The 26,246-nt window shown below is 36.4% G+C and overlaps 1 protein-coding gene across 2 annotated transcripts in view; it reads right to left on the reverse strand.

Annotated features, from left to right (window-relative positions):
• EXOC2 (exocyst complex component 2) overlaps window positions 1–26,246 on the reverse strand; it is a 128,008-nt gene that overhangs the window by 45,261 nt on the left and 56,501 nt on the right. For both annotated transcript variants that reach the window (XM_082291326.1, XM_082291327.1), the window contains exons 12-17: window positions 15,663–15,788; window positions 12,375–12,499; window positions 8,975–9,043; window positions 8,555–8,712; window positions 5,389–5,510; window positions 1,749–1,810 (exon numbers count right to left, since the gene is read on the reverse strand). In XM_082291326.1, the coding sequence (XP_082147452.1) occupies window positions 1,749–1,810; window positions 5,389–5,510; window positions 8,555–8,712; window positions 8,975–9,043; window positions 12,375–12,499; window positions 15,663–15,788 (662 nt within the window). The remainder of the gene's footprint in view (window positions 1–1,748; window positions 1,811–5,388; window positions 5,511–8,554; window positions 8,713–8,974; window positions 9,044–12,374; window positions 12,500–15,662; window positions 15,789–26,246) is intronic.

Consider the following 26,246-nt stretch of genomic DNA (forward strand, 5'->3'; position numbering starts at 1 on the left):
ACCTGAAATATGAGTGTCTGGATAACATGTATCAATTTCATCCTGAAAGTGCCAACAAGTTCACAGAAGAGTCATCAGTCACTTTTTCCTTGTCTTTCTCTCTTCCCTGATAAGTCACACTTTTTTTTTTTTTTAATGCATCTGTCTGCTGGTATTGGGCAGGGACCTGTTGTGCAGGGCAACGTGAAGAAGTCACTGATCCAGAAGAAAGGCATCATCTTACTGGATTTGGGTCAAAGAAGTGGACAAAAAAGTTTGTAAGTCCTGTGAACTTGCTTTTCATTCACTAGATAGTTTATGGCATGCCACCAACTTCAGGCTTAGGAGTAACTTTTATTTCTGTAAATAAGAGGTGGAGGTGGATTGTGAAACTGATGCTCACATGGCAAAATGAAAACCATTAAAAAAGCCACTAAGACAATCTCTATTTAGTATTTTTGGATAAGAAAAAGGCCAGTAGTAAAGTGCTGCTCTTGGGTTTTCGCTTCCACACTATAAAATACCACATCACAGGAGAGGAAAGCTGTTTAGACATGTGATTCCTTGGATATTATGAGGCTGAGAAAACCTGGTTCTGTGTCTCACTGCATCTTTTACCTGGAATATAAATTATAAAGGGGTCCTCAACCAGTATTTCCTGCAAACTTAAAATACAGTTTCTACCTCAAGCCTAAAATGTCCCCAGAGAGACTGCCTGGCCCTTTTTTATACTGTTGCTCTATTATTACCACAATGAACTCTACTTTCTTGCTATGACAAAACATAGTCAACTTCCACCTTTAAAATTTGGCATGTTTCAACCATGGCCTCAAAAGGTATCTAGGGAAGTGTTGTATACAAGGAATGAATGGATGATTTCTAAGTACAAAAAAGTCTTAAGCAGTTTTTTAATAAAGATGGGTCAGGATACAACACAAGCATAAAGAAACAACACTTTTGTGGAAGAACCTTCCCCCTGCCTTCATTCAGCAGATGAACATAGTGAAAAACAGAAAAGTTAAGGGACTTGCCCATGGCAGCAGCAACCGAAATCAAGACCAGAAGCTGTAAATCTGGTTATAGTACTACAATTGACAACAACACTTCTTCCTACAGTATGCATATTGTGACTGCTTAATGTACTCCTACTCAACTTCAAACACATATTTATAGAAGCAAATAAGAAGAACTAAAAAAGTCTGTGGAGCATTCCCTTAGATAACATACACAAAGCAACTCTCCCTCCCACAGGCCTTTTCTGCTTTCGCAGATTGTTTTTAAGTCACACCTACAACATACTTGCTGTGTTTTAGGCATTACTCATTACTGTTTATTTCCAGAAAGCATCTCACTAATTTATCTGAATTTGGTTTCAAGTCATCGGTTGTTTGCATGTAGGCAATCTCCTAAATTAGTTGCTTTTCAGTTCAATTTCTCATTATAAGTGACCTATTTATTTAGCTACAGACCAGTTCCATGGTAGTGTGCCTACTAAGTTTTGAAGCATTTTGATGTGAACTGAACTTGTGACCTCAAGTACGATTTTTTACTTTGATAAACCATTCAAATATGTAACCATTCAAACAATTAAAAATATTTTTTTAGCTTCTCATATTTTCATATTTTAATAAAACTACAGACACCAGTCTGCACGCATACAGATGAAGTCCAAAATAAGTTAAATTTCTAAGAATATAAAAATCGTTACACATACAAAAAAAAAAAAAATCCAGCAAAGAAAGTGCGTACAAGACACAAAATATACCCACCAACGATGTCAAACCTTCGTTGTCAACAACCCAGTCCTCCTTTTCAGCTAATCTCTTTATATCTGTAAGACAGAGTAATAGGGGAAAGATGGGATGGGTGGGTGGGGAGAGAAGGTATAAATTTTCATTATTAAAAACTCCTTGAACTTGAAAAGATAAACCACAGACACTGGGACTGCAATGACTAGGCATACAAGCAAATAGCACTACAAGCTTCAAAGCCTTCAGCATTCTCAAATGACTAAGAATGGAACTCACACATGGTGTGCTGGTGACTCCACACAGAGAAGCACATCTATGATACATGGCAGGACTTGCATGAAGCCCATCATTTACTGGAAAGCTTAGAATTAAAGGAATATTGTGAAGGCTTTGGTTTGTTTTTATTTTGTAAATTTTTAATCACAATATAAAATACTTCATCTAAGAATCCAAGTCTCTAGTCTATTACACTCTAGCTCTTAATTAAAATGAAAGAAAACTGACTAGCATTTTAGTAAAGACAGAAAGGACAGCATATAATTTATATTCAGAACTGTAAAAGAGGCACAGGGTCCCGACGCAGGGTCAAAGATCCACAGTGCCAGATTTTCTTCAAAAATACATGAAGAGATATGCAAAAAGCACTCTCTTCCACTACCCAGAAGGTGTTAACTTACACAGGCTTACTATACAACTACTTATTGGGATGTGAATCCAAAACTTATGCACTATAAAAACACAATTCCTTTAGGGATGGCATGCATTGTGCATCATCACTGTGTTTTGGGCTTAATTGAAGTGTAAACAGAACAAAGATCAACTGTGTGCAGTTTGTGGGGCTTTTATATAGTTTTCCCACACACAAAGTACTCATCAGAAGTGCCTGCACACCATGAAATTCCCTTTTAAACGAGCAAAAATTTCAGTGAATTGTCATCTCTTCTAAAAATCCAAGAAAGGAGGATAACTAATGCATGCTGAAAGGTATCTTCAAAATCTTAGTGCTTTCTGCAGCTAAATTAAGAAGCTTAGTTATAGTGTCATACTCTGCAACTCTCATGGAAGTATAGGCTCAGTGAGGATAAAAGGCATTAAGGAATTGTGCAGAATAATTACACTGCTCACTTTCCTACTTAATTCAACTGATATTCTTCTAAAGGTTTAGATTGCGCTGGTCAGCCTTTACATGCTTTTGTGGCTGCTCAGTTTTGCATTCTGTTCTTAGCTAATACAAATATAAATCCCACCAAATTTCTTTCTCATATTTCACTGCTCATCAAATTCCAGTCAAATACAATCACGTAAACCCCCTGTCTAGTCTGGCATTCACATAATTTCTCTTTCATGACCTTTATGACCAGTGATCACATAACAGGAGGGAAAGAACACAGACTGCCTTCTCAGGGCCAGTGTGTGTATATGGTGTTTATCATAAGACAACAAAAAAACCCAGTGCGTGGGCAGGTTTACTATATTTGAAAAGCTTAAGTGTTCTATTGAATATTTTAACTACATCTGAATATTTTAACTACAGCTGAATGCCTTTACCAACTTACAACATGCAGCAAAAAGATGAGACTGAAGTTTATATTGGCACTTACATTTTGAGATATTTAGAGGGGTGAAATTCAAGTCCAGGAGGAGCTTTTTTGTATTGCAGATAAAGCTATATTTATGTATTGCAGATATAGCTACTTCTGAGATACATTTACATAGCTCCATTAGAATATCCATTACCTGTTCTTTCACTCGTTCTCCAATAATAAGAGCTTTTTCAAGGGCCCAATCAACCTGGTCATGTGCAGAAAAAAATCCCCACTATCTAAATACATTCCAGAAATACAATTTTGCTTCAGTAGGCAAAGAAAAAAAAAGCCAGGCCCCAAAGATACCGCATGCAATGCATGGAATGAGAGTTATGATACAAGCAGGTATCTTTCCTCCTGCTTGATGCTATAGCCAACACACAGAACTGCTTCACTGATAGGGGATGGAAGCAGCACTTGAGGAAAGCTGCTGTTATGGCTAGACAAAAGAGAGTGACATTATCCAGCCAATAACACATACCAGCATCTCTAGGGATCTGATTTCTTTTGATTCAAGAAAGAAAAGTATGAAATGCTTTTATTAAAGACTAAGGTGCAGATTACCATAAGAGTTTTTCTTACACAAAATGTGTAGCCAGCAATCAGAATATGCAGAGCAGAAACTCTGCATCCAAACAAAGAACCGGGCTATTGCCATGATGCAACAAGTAGGCAAAACTAGTAAGACAACAGAGTTTTTCATCACTGATCACATATTGGAGCTCTCTGGATTGTGCAAGAGAAACTAGATAGGTAGGTCAGAGATTGGATAAGCTGAGGACTGTCAAGAAAATGGTTGAGAGCTACTTTCTTCCTTTGAAACAGAAGGACATCTGAGGAATCACTCTCAGTTCCTGGACAGAGGAGTAAGTCAGTCCAATAAGACCATCCTCAAGTCACAATTAAAAGAAAAAAAATCTCTTTCACCTATCATTAAGAAAAAACAAACAATTGAACTCAATTGGGCTAAGGGATGAAAAGCAAAAATGACTTTCTCATACTTTTAGTGACATCTGAAATAGTGATAATACTTTACAGAGTTTTACAGAGTTTTAAGGAGACGACAATGTATGAACTTATCTGGCTGGCTGGATTGATATTAATGCAGGAAAAGAATATTAATTGTGAAATGAGATTTAATAAAATAAGAGCCAAGAATGCAATTCAGATCAATATTGTAACAAATAAACCATAAATACCTAATGATTTGTTGTCACCAAAAGTTTAAAGACTTGCTTAATATTGCCACCTATGCTTGGCACACTCAAGCATAGAGTAAAACTCTTATCTTCGTGTCAGCCTCCATAAAATCCTATGTTAAAGATCAAAAGGGACTAAAATATAATATTAAAAAGCCCTAATTTTATTTAATTTTGAGGGTACGTAGTCTTTTGGAAAAAAACCCCACAGCCCTGCTAAGACAGTTAGTAGATCAATCTGCCCTGATTTTAGGAGAGACATTTATTTCTGGAAGATCTACTTCATTCAAATTTAAGTTTCAGAGACAGCAAGAAGAATGGCCCCACATTAGAGTCACATTAGATTTAGAGAATATGTTACTGGCCTTCACAATCCAGACATTTATGGCAAAAGTTGTGTACACAGTAGGAAGCCCTGGAGATTACAGTGTTAGTAAAAAGCCCTGGAAACCACACAACTAATACTTCATAAATGGCTGCAAGATTTTTTTTTTTTTTTTTCGTCCTTGGGGGTAGGACACTGCTTATTTAATTCTTCATGTTATAGAAAAACTCAAGAAAGAAAATAAATTATATTTCCAACATGGAAAAGCTGCATTATGAAAAAAATCACTTGTGTTGTAGAACTGTCTCAACCCTAAAGAAACAAGTCTAACTTACTCTATTTATTAGACTGAGGTAAGAAAATACTCATAACTTATTTCTGGAAGAAAAATGGAGTATTTGAGTAACTCTTGTGAGAGACTACAGAATCAGATGAGTCCACTGCCACTACAACATCTGTAATAAACACGTTATTTTCCAGAACATGGTTTGGCCTAATTAGGGGCGAAAGAATGACAGTAAGCAAGGAGACCTGCAGCCTTCTATTACCTTCAGCTGTGTGCTGTAAGGTCACGATAATGCAACGTACACGAAGGTCCAGAATAAGATCCTGGATGATCTGAAGCATGTCATTGGGTATCTCGAGTGCAGTAAGAGACTCAGAACTAAGCCTGGAAAACAAATAAAGTTAGATGGAAGTGTAAATCTGAAGGTTTTTTTAAGCTGATATAACTACATTGAATTTTTCAGACATTTTCTGCATATATAAATACAAGAGCTCCATTCTCTGTGTATCTTTGAAAACCAATTATCCCATTCTGAGAAGATCAATTATTTATTTAATTCTGAAGATTGTAAATGCAGATTTTTTTTTTTCTCTAAGTTTACAATAATGTCATCACAGCAACATGCCACCTTTTTCTACCATCTTACACTTCCCTGCTTGTCTTTTTGCATCCATATCCTGTCCTCTGATCCAAGAATAATCCTTTTGGAGCAGAAGTAACTGGTTTTTTTTGTTTGTTTGTTTTGTTTTTCTTTTTAGGTGAATGCCTAGATCAAATACAAGATCTATGACAGGGTTTATGAGATTTTTTTTACTTGCATGAAAACAGTAACAGTGATTAAACTGCCAGAGAAGGTGATGTGGCTGTGCATTAGAGTGCTAATATACACATTCAAGGAGCCAAAATACAGCCTACTGCACCATAAGCAGAATTAATTCACTGTTTTGCTTCCAACTCTGACCAGGTACAAATCACTGGTACTACAGGTAAGGATGGAGACATTAATTTCTGTTTTTCCTTTAGAAATAGTAACACAGCAGCTGCTTGCAAGAATTAGCATTTCAGCTTTCAACGAAGAGGCTGCCGTTGTGCTCAGACTTAGTCAGGGGCATAGAGGGAGGTTCACTGCTTTTATCCAACTCCTGGATATGTAAACAAGGACAATTCAAAGGCAGTCACTGCCATCTGCCCTAATGATACTACTGAGGAAAACACAGGTAATAGAAAGTGCCAAGGTGGAGGAATAGGAAGGTACAAGCAAACAAGTGGAACATTTCCAGTCATCCACCTGTAGGCTCCAGTTCCATACTCCTGGTATCGGGCAAAAACCACCAAACCCGCACCATTAGCCAGACTGCTCTCCACCCAGGACAATACTGAATTAGAAGATTAGAAAAATCTATACTATCTCAGCCAGTCAGGAAACAGAATGTAAATACCCACCTGTGAGAAGTTTAAGTTACTTTAGACTGCACAGAATACCTGTACTTTAGAGTTGATTCCATTGAGCACAGAGCTGTCACATCCCTAAAATCATCCTTTTTCTCATATAACACACCCTAACAAATGCACACCTTTACACCTTTAGAGTAAGGCAAAAGTCTTGCAGCAATGGCTCACTTGATTGCATAGTTCTAATTTATTCTCTGGAACCTATTCATACTGGGCTGTGACAGGATGGGGTACAAGAGAAAGACTGTGCTACCACCTGTGTGATACATACAAATATGTATGCGTGACATCAGCTGTGTGATACATACAAACAAGCAGAAAAATTAAGATCACACAGATGTAACGGCAACTCCTTATTATCTAATATTGTGAGCTTTATCACTCTTAAACACAAGCAGAAAGCAGTAAACCATTTGCGAACTGACAGAAAAGAGTAAAATTCTGTCATGTGCTTCACAATGACTTTTAGCTACAAACTATGAAAATAAGGCTTAAGCTATTACATAACTTTGCAACAGATAAAGGCCTTAGGCAATGTGTAGACTCTTCTTGGGAACAGCCCACCTTCATAATTAGTGTGAGTCACAAAATTTTTGTCAGGCTGTCAAAGTGTGGGGGCTTGAAAATTAACGTACTTGCAGCACTTGCATAAACTTCTGACCTGGTCATCACCGATCAGGACCCTATGAGAGCATGTTCCATTCCTCTTCTCCAGATGCCCCTTTTCTTCTCTACTTTTGATCACTTTGCAGTAAAGTCTAGCCCACTTTACTCAAGTGCCATCACTACAAAAACAAGGTGGGGAAAGGAGTAGGAGGGAGAGAGGATTTCCCCAGATCTAAGTTCAGTTGTTCATTACAAGGGTAGTGCCCGGAAAGCAAAAGGAGATTCTCTGAAAGAGAGTCTTCTGTAACCTCAGCCTGGATCTTATCTCGGAAGGCAGGAGCATGGCTAACCTTTAGAGAATCTGTTGGTTACATTTCCAAGCCAGTATTACACATGTGCAAGTGCTAAAGTCTATAATTCTATAATTTGAGTGAAACTCATGGCTTGCTTCCCATAAAAGGGCAACACTGGTGCCCCTTCATATCCTTTCATCAAGTAGCAAGTCAGTTCCATCTTAAATTGAGAGCATTCCACAAAATTCATCCAGAACAACAAACTTCACATGGAAATATTTTTCTACGTGGTTACAGTACAGAAAATTTAAGTGACAACAGACTGAGAGAAAGTGTTAAACAGACTTGACAACAGGTGCGTATCACCCCATCCACACTAAAAATATCTATACATGATTATACCCCCCCTTTCTTCTCTTCATCCATGCTTTGCTTGTTTCCTGCCTTGAAAACTCGAGATAAAAAGTACAGTATCATACCCAGGTACTACTCAGAAGGAGTAGTTACTTTCAGAAGATAGTGACAATTCCTGTAGTCCCCACAGACAAATGCAAGCAAATTCTTCATATTAGTGAGTAATTTTGCAATTAATGAAATTTGCATTATTAATTTTATAAAAAATATAAGCAGAGTGACATTATAAGCAGGAGTATCACCTTCCATTAAACAACTGTAATGATACTAGAGTAAGAAACATGATATTTTCACCCATTTTGGTAAAGATGGGAAGACATGTAGCAAACGCAGCAAATAATTGCTTTCTACCCTAAAGAACCAAATCCTGTTTCATTCACTGAGTGTCTATGCTGTGCCAGGCAAATATCTTATTCAAACTTTTTAATAAGATGCTATGGGAAAAAATGAATATATTATTATGTAATAAGACTATATCATGAGACATCAATAATTGCACATAGAATCCTAAATGTGACATAAGCAATTTTTTTGCAATCCTATTTTTGAAAATGCTAACATTCTCAAAACTTAGGGTACTTAATGAAATGAACAAAACATTTTGTCTTACAGCACACAGATTGCAGGAATAGGAGGATTTTACAGGTCCAGAGACCCATTTACCTTACAGTCTGGATAACATGTGTTAGCCACTGGCCAGAAAGTTCAGATTTCATTTCCCAGCCACCATACTGTCTTAATTCTCCTTCTCTGAGGCTGAATGGAAGCAAGGCTCCACGGATAAGTTTTACCAGAGAGTGCATCACTTCCTGAATCATTTTCTGCATCAGAAGAAGGGAAAGAAAAATCAAGGAAAGAGCTCTTCCAAGATGCTTAAGCAGCCTTGTACTTGCTATATACAACAGGTAGCAATGTTAGATTTACAGGTGGCTCCATATGGTAGAGAAGATAGGACAAAAAGATATGAGGTACACAAATGATTTAAGAAATTTTATTTTTCAAGGTGACACTAAAGAATCTTGCCATGAAGGACAAATGAAAGAAATTAAGGTTCTGCCCACCATATCTCCCCCAGCTACTTACCTTGAAATCATTTTGTCTTTGCCTAGCATTTTTCTTCGATCTTTCCATTTGGCCAGATTTTTCAGCAGTCTTGTGAAAATGAGAAAATTGAAAAGTGTAAGTATCTTATAACCACTGTTAAAATAATTCTGAAAAAGGGGGTTTCAAAGTGAAGAAGTGAAAACTGATGAGTTTATGATGTAATTACAAAAACTAACTAAGGGCATTTTACTAAGCAAAGAACATATACATATATCAATAAACTCTACTTACTGTAGGTAAGTACCCTAATGTTTAATTCTGAGGAAAAAATGTATGCTTAAGACAAAGTCAGAGACAAGCGTAAGAGTAGCTCAAGCAGTACAAACTTCCTGAGGTCAAAGTTTTCTCACTGCAGTGTTAGTGAGATCTAAAACATATAAAATATAGTCTAATTGTGCATCAAGTTTACATGAAGAAACTATTTTTTCAGCATGGAAGCTGACCAGAGAAAGACGCCAATGTGAAGTGGGAGACAATTTTTGGAACGACAATTTGGAAATGCAAGATGTGAGGGGGAGGGTTGCGGGGTTTTTGTTTGGTTTTAGGAACAGTATTTTGTTACAATGCTCTTTAAATAATTCAACTAATTGTAAAAGAGACTCTGCAAAATAAGCAGCATCTTCTTTTTCACTTGTTTGAGAACAGAGGAGCGTGAGTACACTTTGCATGAGACAGTTACAGTTGAAGAAAAACATGGTTTGACTAATAGTTTTCCTGTTTGTAGTTCTACCCTTCTGTGGAGACTACTGAGATCTCAGTAGAGCAAATTATATTGAAAAAGTTATTTCAAATCCTATGTGAAGTGCAGACGTTGAATTTTATACTTAGAAAATCTCCTATTCTATGTTTGTACAGCAACATCTACTGGACAAGAAGCGCAATAACATGACAGGAGTGTTCTCAAAGAGAATCAGTTTACTTTCAAATAACTCGTTTGAAATGCTGTGTTTTTCAAAATCCCTATTTAGTTAAAGCATTTAAGATTTCTGAGATAAAATAAATAATTTGATGTGAGCAAAAACTGCAGAAAAATAAAACTGCTTAAGAGTTTTGGAAAATGCATAGCCATAAAACTCTTGTACGTTAAAGCTCTGAATTATACCATTGCAGACAAGGAGAACAACCTTCAAATTATTGCTGCATTTAATTTCCACTTCTCTCTTCCAAGGCATTAAAAAGAAAATAAGTTATATTCCTTGATACTTCAGATAGCAACTTTAAATTCACATTGGCTTACAGCTGGATTAAACAGAGCAATTCATAGATCTCTGATTTTTTTTTTTTTTTTTTAGTGGTTTTGCTGAAGACCAATCTTAAACCTTTCCTGCACAGACAGACCAAAACTATCTTGTGGTAAGATCAACGGTTACTACTCACATTTGTGACTTCACCTAGAGTGATTCAAAGAACTCAACTTTTCAAACTGTTGAAATACCACACACATTTTTAACTGACAATGTTTTAAGGCATATAGCTAACCTTTCAGAACTAAAAAGAATCCCCTTCCCCACCAAAACCCTACAAACTGAACAGTAAAATACAATCTTGAAATGCATATGTGGAGATTTTCTTTCTACATTTCTAAAATGTAGAAGACTTGAATAAGCTAACTGGAATAACCCTCTATATCATTTTTCATAGGATATTTCTTAAAAAATGTAGCAATTGCCTTGCTTCCTGAATGATGATAAATAGCACGCACCCATGGTAAAAGAATTTTCTTAGTGGACAATTAAAATCTGTACTGTTTCCGACAGAAAAACACAAACTTTCAGTCTTGAATGCACTGTGATGACAGATATTCTTAGGTCTTCTAGACATCTTCTAGCTTATGTCACCCCCTTCTCTCGCTCATCCTCAATTGACTGTGGCATGCACAACATACAGGAGGAGCAGAGGATACCGACCTTCCTATCTCCCTAAGAATTTGTGGGGCTTCTGTAAGGACCAAAGGAGCAGAAGAAATCAAATGTATAGGGATTAATCTCTCAGAAGTTCAGAATTAGGCCCAAAAAAAGAAGAGCATATGCACCTTACAGACTAACAACAAAACTACCTCTTTTGTTTTAATACATTTAAACAATGTTTTGTTCAGGCAGGACAGAAGATCACTACATTTTCCACTTGCAGTCATTTTCATGAGCAGGATTTCTTCACCTTGTTTACAGTTCAAGTCTCTGTTTCTCTAGAAATTGCTTTCTTTTTTATTGTACACAGGAAAAAAAAAATCACAGTAACTTTACAGGTGAGTTTGTAAGGTTTAATTTTCAACAGTACTGGTGTCAAAAAGAAAGGTTGTTATTTCCCTTACGAAATTAATTATTTTTGTTGAAGTCAACAGTACTAAAGTTTATTCTTGATTTTACTTTCTTCACTGAACATTATGAGTAAATGTCCTATCTTTTGATTTTTATCATGTAAAATGAGGATCACACATATCATCTATTTCACTTAAGCTATAATGCTCTGTACATTGTATTCAACATCTAAAGGGCTATAGTACCTATTAGTATCATCATATGAAAACAGTATATGGATTTATAAACAGTGGCAATAAATAGATAAATTAATTCTTTAGTTAGAGAAATAGAAAATGAGAACATAAGCTTCCAAATGTTCTTTTTTGAATGCTTTTGTTTTTTCTAATAAAGCTGCAAAGAATAGTAGATAGACGTGCTGACTTCAGAATTTAAACACAGCACAACATTGTATACTACAAATTAATTAATTTATCAAAAACTAATTTTCAAAATCTGTTAAGACTGTGCATATAAAACCAGCATGGGTCATAAATCATTACTTTTGTTTTTCCCCTTCTTCTTGGATTATCAAGATTATATTTGCATGATTTGGAACAATCAGATCATCTAAGCAAGGACTACCAGCACAAGTAGTTGCAGCTGACTAACCTTCCAGACTAGACTCCCTATAATGTGTCTGTGAATTCTGCTCTGTGCCTTGGTTATTTTGCAGTTCTGGTCTTGAACCTAACCTCACTTCCAAATACTTAGAACTGAAGAAATGAGCACTCCTTTTCCAAAGAAAGGAAACAATATTTTTTCTGTATGACTCTGTCTTTTACGTATCTCTACCCTTCATGCAATGTGTTATTTCTTCAGATCACCAGTGAAGGGCCAGCTATGAGTAAGAGGTGAAAGTACACAGATATTATTGAGTCCAGCAACTGGAACACAGACACAGACACACACACAATCCCCACTGTCAGAATTTGAAGTTATTCTACTGTATGCTTATGGTCTTTTAAAAGAAAAATTTCTTACTAAAATGTTGTTACTTCTACCAGGAAAATACAATACTTCAGATATAATTATTACAGACCTTTGTTACTTATAAGTCCTTTATATAGAAGAATCCATACCTCACTGAATAAACTTCCATTTACATAAGAAACCCAGAGCTTCCAGAAGTTGGGCAGCTGACTTACAACAAGTTTTGTCAACTTTTCAACAAATACAACTTGCTGAGGAGCTTTGTATCGCCAGGCTAAAAGGGAAAGAAGGGATGGAAAAAGCAACATCAACATTTTAAAAAATAACAATAGGAATGTACTACTAGGTTGCTGCTACTTTGTATTACACAGGTGACTATTGAGTATATATAAAACCTTTTGGATAGAAATAAAAAATTTAAAGCCCAGTCCATACATGTGTACACCATTTGTACACATACAAGCTCCTTCTTCTCCTCTCATATGCTTACAAGGTGCCAGCACCATGACAGCATCTACAGAATTGTTCCCCTTGCAGGGGTATCTAAGGCAATCCACCTAAAAATCCATTCAGACAGTCTTCTGTCTTCAAACCACTCTAAAAAGTAAGGTAACATGAAAGCAATCAAGACATTAGAAAAGTTTCAAATGAAATCTTGGCAACAGGTAACTTTTTGCAGTTTCCTCTGCAATGGGTGAAAGGGGGCAAAGAGAAAGCTGAACAGAGGCAGAAGTACTCATTAACATAGAAAATGAAGGAAACTTGTGAAATACTCTTCCATAACCATTTATGTTCTCTGTTGAAACCTTCATGATTACAACGGTTTAACAAAACAGGGTATCCACACAGCAGTGAAAAGAGACTTGTATTTGACTTCAAGAACTAGTCTACTTTGGAACACTTGGACAAAGAAATCATATAGTTTTTGAAAAACCACAAAATAAATAGCCAAAGCCCCCAAAAACCAAAATAAAACCACTTCAAAATGGCATGTTTGTTAGTGTGGTGGTTTTTTATGTATAAACTCAGGTCTTGTACAAATGATAAATTTAAAAATACTATATCACCCTATATAACATTGTGGAAATGCAGAAAAACATTGCATGAAATAACACTTTTTCTATCTACTTTACTACAGAATGTTGCCTACACATGACAGGATTTCACCAGTTAGGCAAAAAATAGCTGCCTAATAGCACATTACACACTAGTAGGCTTCACCAGAGCCTCACTATTTTACTGTGTATGTAGACAACCTTGAATCTTCATGCCTTCAGCAGCATCCATTTGTTGAGGTGTGGATCAAGTATTGGGCCATTTCTTTACTGGAGAATTGAATGTCTGTACTACCCACTTTTTCTCGTGGCTGAAAAGTTTAGGCAGTTTGGATTAGTATTTGAAAATAAAATCATAATGGAAGTCCAAAATTTGGAAAGAGGCTCTGACATAACTCAAGTGCAACTGTGCTGAGAGTGATGTATCTGTTTAGGAGGCATGAAAACGTCAAAGCTCAACTGGAAAAGCTCCTAGTGTGGACACAGATAAGATACTTTCATCAGCTTGGTTTGTGACTGTCATCATAAAGAACTGGTCTAGACCCAGTGGCAGAAAAACTCTTATTAACAAGCTGTGACTATGTCAGGAAGCTGTGCCAACACTGCTATAGCAGCAGAGGCTCTGTAACTTCTACAAACCCCATCTTCTAACAAAAAACAATTCAGTTCCTTTGAGAAACCATTTCATCTTTGCCAAAAGCTCCAGCACAAATCCAAGGTTATAACCAGGGATGTCTGCCGGCTACTGGAAACATACTGGCAAGATTTACTTCATCTATGAAATTCTTTTCTCCTTGAGGAAGCATACTTCAGGCATAGTCCCAAGCCTGCAGACAGCAGATACTTCTTAGAAAAAGCTACTGCACGTCATATCAAAAGGTTATGGCCACAAATTCAGGATATTTTTACTTTGTTGCTAGAGAAAGCTCTATATTTTATTCCATTGATTCTATTATAATCTCTGCAATACCATTCTAAAGATGAAACTAGAGCTATTGTCTATTGTTTACATATTCTCATGAACGTATGCTCAAAGAGCTGAAAGTTATTTGAATGTTGCAATTTTGAATTCATAGTAATTTCTTTAAACAGTATCTTGGACAATCACTGTCAAACATATTGGAGAAAAGAAACCCCAAACACACTAAATCACCAAAAAAGCCCAGAGATGCCATTCCTTAAATTTACCAAAAACCAAAAAGATCCACAAGCAAACTGAAAACAGAACGCATCATGGCACAATTGGAACGGCAGCCCTTGCAGGCATCCTAAATGGTAGGTTTGCTTTGTCTCTCCACTCAAAGTAGAACAAAGATGGCAGAGCTATCAGTGGTCACGTGCACCTAAGTATCAAGGAACTCAACTCAGAGGCAACTCATTCTAACTCTAGGATATTGGGACGGATTATTGTACTGCTCCAGTTCTCCAGTTTTCCTTTGAATCTTGGTTTAAATTGGTGTCTACAGAATATGCAAAACTTGCTGAAAACTTACCTTTTTCAGTTTGTAAAAAATAACAGATCCATAACTAAGACTCTAAAAGCAAAATAACTGATTGAAGTGGAATTGCCTGCCATATATGCAATTAAGTCCCTGCACATGCAAAAGAATTCAAACAAGTCAAAAAACCCCTGGGTTTTGGATGTTGCTTGCTGCATTAAGTGTGGCATTTGTATTGTTAGTGGATGGCATTCAAAAACAATCAGAAATTTACTGTTTTGCTTTGTAATGCTTGTTAATCAACTCCATGCAAGGCTTTGGGCTGAGAAATGATAAGGGTAACAGTAAGACAGTTACTTCAGTAAGAAATTGTCTATTCTGTGAAAAACATGTTTTCTGTCTCCTGTGATATCACCATTGAAAGGCTCCCGAGAAGAAGTTGTTTGGACAAGGGTACTGAGGAGACTTACAACACAGGAGGTCTCAGCTGGCTGTGGACAGACAGACTGCTTGAGCTTAGTCAAACATTTTGTTTCCCTTTCTGGGTTTAGGGAATCAGAGATCCAGATATGTGAAGTCACAGAAGGTGCAAATGCAAGGAGAAGCATCTTAGCAAAAACACACAAAAGATGTAACAAGCAAAAGGTAGTAGGTGGCTATGCATACAAGAAAAAAGGTCTGGTTTTGTTGAAAAAAAGACTTTAACTACATTCTAAGAAGCAAATTTTGAACTTGAATTTAAATTTTATGAACTGCTCTTTACTTGCAGAAAAAAGAGGAGTTCTTTAGTAAGCAACATTGACGTATGAGAAGAAAGATTTGTAATTCGTAACAATACAAAACAAACACACGGAATGTGGTTTTTGTTTGGGTTTTTTGACTACATCACACACTGGTCACTGGCAGCTGCAACTTTGTGTTTTCAAATAAAACAGATGCCTACCATCATCACGGCCAGACTGAAAGCTGCTGCCCCTTTTCAGTGAAGCAGTTTGACTGAGATGGCCAATCGGTGATGGACGCACATCACTGTCCAGGTCTAGCATGGGGCTGTGGAGCAATGCATTGCCTGGGGAGAGGCAGAAAAAACCCAAAAGTTAGAATAATTTTGCACATCAATTGACATGGAACTGCATGCTGCATGTGGAATTCTAACTTAATTCAGTGATACAAATGTTATCTTACATTCTTAATATTGCTTTATTTAGACTGTTCCTCTGTACCAATACTATTCAATACCACCACTATGGACTCCTGTAGCAAAGCCAAAACCACAAGAACCATGTGGAAAATGCCATTCTTCGGTCTGTATGTTTCTCTGTTTATAATTAATGCCCTAAAATCAGTTGCTTGAAAGTCATGGATAAACATGTATTTATGCCGTTAGTGACATTGCCCATGCTTTTTTCCTGGTGTATGTCCTAAATACACTTTTCAACAGCAAAAGCTTTTTTTTGGGTCCAGCTGAAGCAGTTAAGGGCAGAGTGCTCAACTATTACTCAGCTGTTTGACCTCGACAGAGTTCAGGTAGAGAGAATCCATCCATCAGGAATCAGACGAACTAATGGCACCTTTCCTTTGTAAATGTCCTTATTTACACGTAACTACAAACCCACAAAATTTTTTCCAGTGTATCAAACAATTATTTTTCACCTTGGGTGCCTGTCCACATATAGGTCACTGTTCACATGTCTAAGCAAGGGTCCAATCTGAAGGAGGAGACTTGGAGTCTAATGTGAATTTTGAAAAACAATCATATAGGAATAAGAGGACTATGATGATTTTTTAATATACTGGGACACACTACCAATATATTTTTTAAAGTCTAAATTGCTGCTTTATGCATTTCACCTTGTAGATACATTTCTGAAAGTAGTCGTCAAAAATTATTTCAGCATTGCTCAACTGAGCTGTAACAATTAACTTAAGTGAATCACAATTAACAGAATTATAGAACAGCCCAGGCTGGAAAGGATGTCAGAAGACCATCTAGTCCAACCTTTCATGGGAAAGGGAGCCAGGGTGAGATTATCTAGCACCCTGTCCAGTTCAATCTTGAAAATCTCTAGTGATGGGAACTTTATAACATCACTGGGGAGGTTACTTCAGAGGTTACTTCAGTGACTGATTGTTCACAATGCAAAAAAAAAAAAAAAAAAAAAAAAAAAAAAAAAAAGTCTTATATTGAGATGAAACATCCCCTGATAATTCATGCTGAATTTTATACTAAGAATCTCAGCATTTCAGTTTATATTGTTGATCTTTTCCATTGATACCTACATTCACTTAAAATAACAGGAAGGTCACATAGGACGACCACCAGCTGTAACAGTGAAATACTCAGATTCAGGAGTAACACAAAGCAAAAATGATTCAAAGCACATTTGTTCTGGTGTCAGAGCAGCATGGCAGAAAAGATATACCTAATCCTTTTAATTAAACAGCTGGGGCTTAAAGAGCAATATAAAGCATTGTGAAACTTATCACAAACTTCCAATAGGTGACAGTATTGGGTTTTATTTAATTTTGAAAGTAGTTTTTTCTCCTATAATTTTTTAAAGGCTTTTAAAGAAATTTCCTGTGGCCTTTCACTGCAGCATTATCATTACCAAAATACCTGTCAGTTCTTCTGTTCATCTTATTAGTGTTCATAGTATAAGACACATAAGTAAACAGATCCAATTTGCTACATCATTCACAATTGTGATTGACACACTCTATTAACTGACTTGGTGAACTCATCTCTCCCATCTTTAGGCTGTATTAGGATTCTGTTCACTATTTAACTCCTATACCACTTATTAAACACATCTTTATGACACCTTTAAAACTAGTGAGTTTTCAGCAACATAGAATCTGCTCAATGATTTAAGCGTATTATTCACTGTCACCACAAACAGGATCTACAGTGAGTTTGAACAAGTGTTTGTGGAAAGACTTTGCCTTTTGAAAGAATTAAAAATGCACAATAATGAGAAAGCAAAAAACTAATGCTTTGCAGTAATCAGCATCCAGGAAAACAATCTGGTCATCTTACAGAATGAAGTAAAACCAAAACAAATTAATTCCCCTCCAAATTAAACAAAATAATATATTCAGTATCTTACAGAAATTTTACACAGAATTAAAAAAAAAAAATTGTTGAAGGCCCTGAGAAATTTTAAGTGTCTCACATAGTTCCTGGGGTTTCAGGAGCACTTGAGTGAGATTCAACATATTTGCCCTTTATTTGAGGAAAAAAAGGTATGCCAAGAAGGCGAAGTCAAAATTGCCACAGGTACTGCTATTTAAAACATAATTTATTAAAAAATCACCAGCAAGAGTATAGCAATGTTATTTTCACAGCTACTACAACAACTACAAAAAAATCCCTCTGATCTCTCTGCATAGAATTAAGACAGAATGTTAATAATTGAAGACAGACTGTTAATATAAGGAATGTCTTGTAAACAGATGGTCTCTAAAAATGACAGTGCCAATTAAAGCTCAGAATTAAGAAAAACAGACACACTTACCAAAACACCTTAATGTGAATTAGTTCAATTAAAACACTTGCTCGAGGTAGCTGCATTGCTGCTGATGCACTAACCCCATGCATCCCAAATAGTTTATATGTTCACCAGTAACAGAAAACATGTAAAGAACACTCTTGTTCCACCAGGAAAACCACATCATCAGTTTGCTGGCATACCAGGAAAAGAAAGTTTAACATGGACTAATTTCTTAATTGGTTGTCTAGCATTACAAGCAAGTATAACACAGCAGCAGGGAACTACAACAGCACATATACCCTCAGGACTAATAAACATCTGGACTACATTAGCAAAGCTGATCTTGCTTTCACCCTACCAGAAGATAGCGCTTCAAGACTGCACACTAACGCATAAATCTTGGAAAAAAAGTGGGAGTTAACTTACAAACAATTTTTTTTCTATCCCAACTTGTTCCCTTTTTGGAGCCAGCAGCTTAAATTTAGCAGCATAATGTAATACAGTGAATTAATAGTAGTATGGACTGGAGACAATAATATTTATAAACCTAAATAAACTAACCAAATAATAATTTACTGCCCACTCAGTATATGATTTGTGTACTATTTTTACATTCCTAGATCCTGAATGTAGGACAGCAACAATCTAAAGTTTCAAGAAATTAACTTTTTACTGGGCTAACAGGTTTTAAGATGCATAAACAGTATGAAAAAAATACTCCTGGTAGATCTTTACTTTTAAAAAATACACTGCATCTTTGAAGCCACACAAGTATTTTTTTCCATCTACATGGAGCATATCTGTAAATGACTCCAGTGCCAAGTGTATATTTAACCAAGGTAACACAGGAAAAATAAATGTACTACATTCTCTTCCTTCTATCCAACAGTAATGACAAAACAAAAGTACAATTAACACCTTATTACATTTACAATTGCACAATCATGAGAAGATCAAATGCAAAGTTTTAAGGATCTCAATACTGCTTTAGTTTTTTTTTTTAAGGATTTTACTGGCTTTCAACTTTTTGTGCACAGATATTTTGAAGGTGCATATTCAGATGCTTTGTGAAATAAAAATATTTCAGTGGTTTTGTTCACACCTCTTCTGTTCTAGCGCAGTAAGATCTCACCAAAATAAGAATCTAAAGAACACAGTAAAAAGCACAATTCTTGTTGATATTATTTCTCTAATTTGTGCTTCCACTTTCTCTAAATCAAAAGCCACCTGTGCTGAACCCTAACTGCAGGTTTATCATACTATGGAGTACTTCTGTTCCTACGGTGCCTATAGCTCATGTAAAAATCCCAACCCCGTATTTTGGATTGTTACCTGCAAGCTCTTGGCATACAGTGAATTACAACCTCCATCAAAAAGACAACTGACGTGAAATCTGCCTAAAATAGATTTTTCCATGATATACAAACCACTCAATGATTTAAACTTTTAAAAGTTGCATTACTTTCATATTCCTAAACTATTACCAAACTGAGTGTAAAAATTGTTCTGCAATTTCCATTGCTACACAACTGCCTGGGTTTTTCTCCCCTCTGAGGGCTGGTAAGTGGAGGTTTCTCGAGGGAGTCACACATCTCTCGCCTCCCTCAATAGTCCAGCCTCAGCCACCCTGCAATTCTGCCAGCCTGGTGCATCAATTACATGACTTCCAGTAAAGATTTTTACAAAAGCTGCTGGTGATCAGGGGATAATATAGTGACAGTACTTCTGCAGAGACAAAGAAAATTTTTAACAAGTGACCAACCTTAGGCTAAGCAACTTTTCAGTGAGATTTTCTACATTAAGTCAAATGTCAGTCATTACACAGCCTTGCTCATATACAACAAGCACACGTACACACAGTGTATACATCATGTATATGAGCAAGATTAATTAAAAAAAAAAAAAAAAAAAAAAAGAGACCCTGCAAGATGTGCAACCAGGTGAATGCAGTTACTGTATTTTCTCATCCATTATGTATCTTACAGTGAATTTTCTCACAGGCTACCATAGCGAGGGAAGGCTGATCTACAGCCTCCTGACTCTCTGAAGGGCGGCAGACTTCCTTACCAGCCTTAAACACCTTTGAACATTTTTTCCTGTGCACAGCAGGCCCTTGTCCTGTGCTACAGCCTGACCACCCACTGTTGCTTGTTGACCAAACACACAGTGCCTGGAGCCCGCACCGACACAACCAGGATAAGATTCCTTTCAAGGACACCGCATTGAGAATTTCCATTTGTCTAGGCAAGAAATTAGGCAAGCGGGAGAAATTACTGAAAAATTAACCTGCTCAGCAGACGAATAACTGCATTTTTATTCTTTTTCTTAAGTACTTTTTCCTTCTAGCCTTATATTTTACAGCGATCAAGAAGAAAATGGGTTGTTTTTCTAGAAAAGAGATGAGCGTGCAATATTTAAATTGATAGAAAAAATGGTTTTGGGAGACATTTAAAAATGAATGCTTTTTTAAACCTTAAGGCTAGTCTTCATTATTGCAAATAATGTATTAATAATGAAACTGTTTTTCAGTTTACTACAAAAAGGGTAACTGGGCCTATTCTAGTGGTATTCTAAGTATTTCACAGCCTAGGGCCTTATTGTCAGCCCTTCAGGCCAAAAAATTCTGAAACAAGAGCCAAGCATTCAAGTCCAGCACATAAATAAAAATTACTTCATTTTACTAGCACTAGCTCCAGCGGACATTAAGCACTTTTGGAAAAACTCACTTTAACTCAATTGCCCGAATAAGGACTAAAAAGACTGGAGCAAACACAAAGGTAAAATTCTGGCCACTGTAGAGTTTCACTCTATCTACAGTCATACTAATCTTTTAAATTTTGATTGTAAGCTAGCTGTGTTGCTTTTTAATCCCAATAGTTACTCTCTTTATATTATATTTATATTATATTATTTAAATTATTATATAAAATAAGAATGCCCTCTGAACTTCTGAACATGCTGGATTCTACTAAAAATTCTAAATTACAGCTAAGTTACAAATACAGGTAATAAAAGAGGAAAATGAATCTGCTATCAGTTTTTGTACTGATCAATTTTTATTCTCTGTCTCACTTTTTTTTTTTTTAATTAATAACCCATTAAGGGTTTGCTTGACATCTGCTGTCAAAAGGGTATTTCTGCTATGGACAGGGGATGTGGTTTAGACATGAAATGGCTCCCAGCTGCAAGAATTCTTCTTCCAGATGTACAGTAAGCAAAGGCAATGGAAGAGAACCAGCTGCTAGGATAACAAATTGAAAAGGCCCTTTTGACACAAGCCTTGCCGGCCTGTCTGATCTAACAAAGATGGATCATTCATTGCAAGGTGAATAGAATCTCAGTGTGGCACAGAAGAAAGAGCAACATGGTCTAAGCATCCATTTCTCTCTTTCACACTAAGTACAGCTGCTGTTACTCTGGCACAGAAAAGCCCTGCAGAGTTTTTAGCAGTATGTGGAGAGCTGTGCGTCACACTCAGCACTGCAAAAATTATACTTTTTTTCCAGCATTAAGAACTAAAATAATAATAATTTAAAAAAATATCACAGTGACTGTACTAGCATGCTTCTGTTTGGAGAGCTGGCTCCACACTGGGAACTTTAATAGGTTGTATATTGCATATTTCACAAGCCAAAGGGCAGCAGAAAGATCACACTACAACCATGTCAGTGTTTTCATTTACAGCTGTAGTTTTTAAACAGGTTAGCTATTAACAGGTAACTTATTTGCAATAATATTACACAATATCTCAAAGATTTGCATTACAGATGAGTGATTTAGGTTGCTCAAAGAAGACAGGCAAAAGTGGTTTTAAATGAGAATTTGTAGGAGTGAGACTTGACAATGTTCGCAACAACCTGTTAAAGAACTACGGCTTACTCAGCCAGTTTGATGATAACTGGATGGGAGTCCCTACCCATTTTAGTTCAAAGGATCATGAAACCTACTAAGCCACTATTAAAGTCTAAGCAAATAACCACTGGCCACACAGAAAACAGTCTTAACCTCCACAGCTTCTATCCCTGATACTTGCATTAAGAATCCCATTGCTTAACTCCTTTTGGCTATCTGCCCAGTGCCTCAGGCAAATTTTAAACTAAACCTCATTTATTTACATTTATTTTCACGTCATTTTATGTCATTATGTTCTCCATGTTTCCTGCACTCCAACAAATCTGGGAAGCATAAACCATAATGAAAAACTACAATTATGCTTTAATAATAGAGGAGTTACCAAGTATAGTTACAATTAAAAAATATGTAAAATCTTAACTGAAGGAAACCATTTAGTGTACAGGTACCAGAACTGAAAGTCCCTAGATATCTACAAATCACAAGATCAAGGGTCAAAAGCAGCAATTCTGGCTTCAGCCAATACAAGGCATAAAATGCCAACACAATTCAGTTTACCATTCAAATATTTATTTCTAGAGATCTAATAAATACTGTTTTGAGGGAGCATACGTTCTTCCATGGTAACCTTTATATTCATGGCTTGGAAAAATACTCTTTTTCCATTTTTTTCTGTCTCACGCATCTCCTTTTTAACATATCTACATACTAAGTAACAGCAGCAAACTGGCTTTACCTACTTCAGGTCCTCCCAGTGGATAAAAACAGTGGGATATGACCAGATAGATAATACTACTTCATCTATGCATCAGGAAAACTTTGTAACCACAAAAAAAAGTTTCAAAAACAATAAAAGAGCACAACTGCCTATTCCATGAATAAGACAGATAGCATTTGAAGTTTTCTATTTAATGCAATAAATCCCTATATTTACAAGCACTACTACATAAGCAGAGCTAGAGCTCCGGCCAGTTGCACATGGGTCCCACATCTACAGCTGCACCTTTAATGAAAGAATCTGAACAGCAGAGAAACAGGAGAATGACGTAAAACAAGGACAGGAGCAAGGGAACTCTGTGCTTCAGGTATCCCCTGTACTGCCTCACTATGACTTTGGCTATGCTGTTTGGTCTCTTTGTGCTGGCTCTTTATACTTCTGTGCAGGAGAAATTCTGATCTGCACTTTCATTCACTCCTTACAACATGTGGGCTTGGATTCAAACAGTTTCTCATAATATGAGCATCACATGCCTGCATTTTTTTTGCCTCATAAATAAGGAAGGTCTGCTACAGCAAGAAATAGATAGGCTAAAGGCAATGATGGGTGAGTAACAATAGCCATATCTTAGCACATAATGAAACATTAATCTGCATAATACAAAATTAATCAGCCAACCAACAGGGTTGTTTAGACTGAGGGGAAACACTACATTCATACACATACAGAGTTATTGCTCAAGGGAAATAATACACTCCTGAATGCTGCTGTGAAGTACTTCATACACAGGAGTTGAGAGAATTTCCCGTCCTACTTGTACCCATTGAAATAAATGCAACCAATTAACTAATGATCAGATTACTGTATCTGTTATGATTAATGTCTATAAAAATCAAAGGAAAGATTCAATTAAACAATTTGCTGTTGGCAGTTGAGAGCTTTTTAAGTCACAATGCTAAATTATTTGACAGAGCTTAGCACAGCTTGATATACCCTTTCAGGTTTTGGAAACAATACTAACACAAGTTGGATTAACGGGAAACAGACAGTATTGGAAACACACAGGATTTCTGCTGACCCCTGAAATAAATTCTGAGAAAGAACTCCAAGATCATTAAAGTCCTGTAAACTTGCCATGGTTTCTTCTTTCAGGTTGCATCAGAGACTGCCCCATGCTATGATACTAAATGATACTTTGCACATCTAGAACATCATTCCAATTGCTGAGTATTTCCTACAAAATAGAGTTCATCTCTGGTAATATACAAGCCCAGAGCTTTTTTAAACAAAGGTCTTGTGATACTACTGAAGGATTAACACTTAGATCAAAAATACATACTTAGATATCAACCTAAAACAAACATGTATTTAAATATATCTCTAACACAAAAATTTGTGATAGCACCTTCCAATACCTTGGCATCTAAATTAGCTCACTCTTCTCTTTCACTCTGCAGACCCTTGGAAGTGCAGCTATTAACAAGAGGGCAATCATCAGGTGAAGACCCTAGAGAGGATGTTAGAAAACTAGACTTAACTTCTTGTCAGTACTGGGAATTTTCCTGACTGCCATTACTATTGGCCTGGATGACATAAGTCACAACCTCTTACAGACGGTAGGAGAAGATGTTATTTCTATATAAGCAAATGAAATTATTTCAGTTGTAATGACTAATGGGTCAGCCTTCTAGTTGTGTGGAGACAACTGGAACAATTTTATCCCATATAATATACTGTTGACTTATACTAGTGACTAAATTTGGAGTAAGTTCTCCTTAGAATTCACTTAGGATTGTGTTTTAGCTTGTTTAGCAAATAATTGCAGAGTTAATCTTCCCTTCCTGAATACATCATAGCCAGCAAATAAGTTCTTTGAGAATATTTGCAGTTTGACAACCAGCTGCAAAAATCCTATCCAGAATGTCTAATGGTTCAAAGAAACCCAGCCTTATTCAGGTAAGAAAAGTAGAGACTTTGCCTAATTCCAAATCCATTTCAAGTAGTAAAAGTCATGTGTAATGACTCAGAGCACAGTTCTCCTTTCAAAACGAATAAAATAGCAGCAAAAGGCTTTGGCACAAGCTCAGCTGAAAGGCGAAAAATTTTGCAGAAATGTAAAAATAGATACAATCTGCTAACTGAGGTTTAAGTTTACTATGCTGAAAAGTTTTGACTCAATCAGTTTGAACCCACAGATTCAGTTAGCAAAAGAATTAGGGTAAGAACAGCCAGAAATAGCTGGTATGCTCAAGGTGGAGCTACAATTACTGTCCGCTTGTTCCAGCATTCATAATATGAAGACTGCCATCTGCTAGAAACAATGGAAGCCTAGAAAAACTTTCATGCCTTTTTTATTGGAATATCAGTCTTATGAGCCATCTCTTCCTACAAATTCTTGATAAACAAACAGAAAAAAATCTTTTTTTGAAGCACGTGTTACGTGGAAGACTTAAATGTTTGAAAATTTATTATTATTTTATCTTAAAAAGAGCCTATGAATTTATGAACATATAAATAACGTTTCTAACTTGTTTAAGTTGATTAGATTCCAGAGTCTTGCATAACCAAACTGAGTAAAACTCCACACTTTCCCTGTTTGAAAAGCATACACCTATTAAAGTAGATTAAAATGCATGCCATGTCTCCGATCACAACCAGCATTGTTCTACGTGGCAGTTAAAATCAATCCTTCTGCGTTTTCTTTTTTCTTTCTCCCACCTGGTGTATGCCAAAATTAAAGATCTATGGAAAGCAAAAACCATGCTTAGCAACTTTCCTTTGTCCTACTAGATACTAAGTGAGAAATTCAATCAGCTAGGATTGATTCTTGAGTATTTTGAAACCTGTGCAAAAAACTATAATCAATAGAACACCACACAGAAGGCTGGAAGAAAACAATTGGAATTCGATGAGCTGTTAGCATTTCTTTCATACGTGCACAAAATATTAACTATTGATACATGCATTTGCTGGGCATTCAAGTTATTTAAATTCTTCTGTGAGCCAAACAAAGCTGTAACATAACAGCCCCTTTGATATTAAGGCTGAGGTAAGCAGTTTTTTGTTGCAAGAAAATACCAAACAGGTTGAGATTCTTCAAGACAAATCTAGGAATTTAGACGCATTTTCCACTTATTCACTGGAGCCTGCACATCAAGATTTCATAGACCACTAAAACGTTTCAAGCACTAAGTATCTTTGTCTCTATTTCTCTTGCCAAAAAGCTGAAAAATGGCCATACAAAATTTTGCAAGTGAGAGAAGAAGGAAGCTTAGAATTATTAACCATGGCTGTTTTCACAAGTGAGTTTTGCTCCTGGTAACTGAATGTTGTGAGGCTGGTGGCGACGTCTCATGAGGGACTTCGACAAGGAAAGAAGATGGGGAGGTTTTGGAAATGTTCTGATTTTTGACCAAGATGCCAAGAAAACAATTTGGCATTCCAACCGGTTCCACAGCACACTGTG

Source organism: Coloeus monedula (assembly GCF_965178545.1).
Source record: "Coloeus monedula genome assembly, chromosome: 1".
In the NCBI taxonomy this organism is placed as follows: Eukaryota; Metazoa; Chordata; class Aves; order Passeriformes; family Corvidae; genus Coloeus; species Coloeus monedula.